Source organism: Nansenia antarctica (genome assembly GCF_963989245.1).
Source record: "Nansenia antarctica genome assembly, chromosome: 7".
Classification (NCBI taxonomy): domain Eukaryota; kingdom Metazoa; phylum Chordata; class Actinopteri; order Argentiniformes; family Microstomatidae; genus Nansenia; species Nansenia antarctica.
The window spans coordinates 51921449-51924149 of NC_137677.1; the positions used below are offsets into that span (position 1 = coordinate 51921449).

A 2701-nucleotide genomic window follows, 5' to 3' on the forward strand; every position below is an offset into this window, starting at 1 on the left:
GTCTAACCTGGTCTCAGTCTAACCTGGTCTCTGTCAGTCTAACCTGGTCTCTGTCCTCAGTCTAACCTGGTCTCTGTCTAACCTGGTCTCTGTCTAACCTGGTCTCAGTCTAACCTGGTCTCTGTCTAACCTGGTCTCTGTCTAACCTGGTCTCAGTCTAACCTGGTCTCAGTCTAACCTGGTCTCTGTCTAACCTGGTCTCTGTCTAACCTGGTCTCTGTCTAACCTGGTCTCAGTCTAACCTGGTCTCTGTCAGTCTAACCTGGTGTCTGTCAGTCTAACCTGGTCTCTGTCTAACCTGGTCTCTGTCCTCAGTCTAACCTGGTCTCTGTCCTCAGTCTAACCTGGTCTCTGTCCTCAGTCTAACCTGGTCTCTGTCTAACCTGGTCTCTGTCTTCAGTCTAACCTGGTCTCTGTCCTCAGTCTAACCTGGTCTCTGTCCTCAGTCTAACCTGGTCTCTGTCCTCAGTCTAACCTGGTCTCTGTCCTCAGTCTAACCTGGTCTCTGTCCTCAGGGGGACTCCATGAAAGATGACAGAGGAGGTGATTGTTGTAGCCAAGTGGGACTACACGGCCCAGCAGGACCAGGAACTTGACATCCGGAAAAACGAGCGTCTCTACCTCCTGGACGACTCCAAGACCTGGTGGAGGGTTCGCAACGCCTCCAACCAGACGGGCTACGTGCCCTCCAACTATGTGGAACGCAAGAACAGCCTGAAGAAAGGCTCGCTGGTGAAGAACCTCAAAGACACACTAGGTAAAAGAGCCCAGGTTGGGTGGGTGTGTGGGTGTGTGGGTGTGTGGGTGTGTGGGTGTGTGGGTGTGTGTGTGTGTGTGTGTGTGTGTGTCAGGGTTTCCGTTAGAAAAAATTGCCGCCGGACATCGTGTCCGGGAAGATTTCGATTTACCGGACAAACGTGATATATTCCGGTCATCTGATTAAAATATAATAAAAACATTTTTTTTCAAAATCATATTTTTTTTTTCTCCAAATCTAATATAGCTGTTTGTCGCGGTGATTACTGTTGTGTAGCGGCCTATATATGCCATTTAATGTCTATTTCTCATCCGATACGATTAGATGCGAGCTATATAATATATAATAATATAACATGATTCGCATGCGCGCTATGCCATTATGTCCAGCGCTGAACGGGCGCCTCACTGGGAACTGAACAGACAGCATCGATCAATGAACGGACTCCACATTACGTTAACTGAAGTTTGTTAAATTGTTTGGGATTAATGTGAGTTTTCTATTTTCTCTTTCCAGTTTTACCCTTTTTTTTATCAATAAAACAACGTCATTTGGTCTCGCTGGTTGGGAAGGCATTTCGTTTAGCTGCCTGTCAAATCATACTTAATCGGACTCGGGAGTATGACAATGAGGAGAACATAACTGTTTTTGTATGTCGTCCTGAAGACCGGCTGTTAGATCATATCGCTGAAGTTTGTCTCCATAGTGTAAATGTGGAGTGTAAAATGTTTGTCTCCATAGTGTAAACTCCATAGTGTAAACAAATGTTGTCCGTTTCGTTTGTTATCCGCTCCGCTTCGGGACACCATTTTCAGCTGAGCACCAAACACACACTCACAACACTGCCCGAGAGAGAAGGACCCGCCCCCTTTAGTTAGCCTATAGGCTATAGGCTAACTAAAGGGGGCGGGTCCTTCTCTCTCGGGCAGGCTAACTAAAGGGGGCGGGTCCTTCTCTCTCGGGCAGGCTAACTAAAGGGGGCGGGTCCTTCTCTCTCGGGCAGTGTTGTGCGTGTATGAGTGTGTGTGTGTTTGGTGCTCAGCTGAAAATGGTGGCCCGAAGCCAAATTGTGCTTAGAGGGAATTATTTTCACCGGACATTATGTCCGACGAGTTTTCAATTTGTTGGACTTCAACACATTTTACCGGACAAAGACCGGTAATTACCGGTTAACGGAAACCCTGGTGTGTGTGTGTGTGTGTGAGAGAGAGAGAGATATGTCTGTTTATCCCTGTGTGTCTCTGTCTGTGTGTATATGCATATGTATACTACCGGTCAAAAGTTACCAAAAACTGAAAAATTATGTACATTTCAAATTTATGAAAAGGGCCTTTTTTCAAGGTACATGTAATGAGTTAACAACTTACAGCAATGGAAGTAAATTAAGGCTTGGAAGTTGATGCAAACAATTCCTACAGGTTTCCCAACTTTTGTTGATTACTAACACACCCTCTGTCTGTATAAAAGCAGTGTTGGACTGTGTTACTACACCCTCTGAAGCATTATTTGGACAACATTGCACTGCAGAAAGTAGTATATTGCCATCATAATGGTGAGAAAAAGGCAATTTACAAAGGAAGACAGACAGACCATTATATAACCCTTAAAAGTGTAGGTCTTTCCTTTATAGAAATTGCAAAGAAAGCCAAGGTGTCAGTGAGTACAGTCAAGGTGTCAGTGAGTACAGTCAAGGTGTCAGTGAGTACAGTCAAGGTGTCAGTGAGTACAGTCAAGTTGTCAGTGAGTACAGTTTCCTACACCATCAAAAGGCTCGTGGAAACTGGAGGAAACTCTGACAGGACCCAAAGTATCCACAACAGACCCAACGTATCCACAACAGAATCAGAAGACAAGTTTCTGAGAGTCAACAGCTTGCCTGATAGGACTACTACAGCAGGGCTGTTCTGGATGCGAGTGTTGCCTGGTCCCCACAGAGGCTTCATT

At 45.6% G+C, this 2701-nt stretch overlaps 1 protein-coding gene across 1 annotated transcript in view; it reads left to right on the forward strand.

The window, feature by feature from the left end:
* Positions 1-531: 531 nt before the first annotated feature.
* The window catches only part of nck2a (NCK adaptor protein 2a), a gene marked incomplete at both ends in the record, with an annotated part of 34008 nt that continues 31838 nt past the window's right edge, over positions 532-2701 (forward strand). The window contains 1 exon segment of the mRNA XM_080536890.1: positions 532-757. Within this exon segment, the coding sequence (XP_080393016.1) occupies positions 532-757 (226 nt within the window).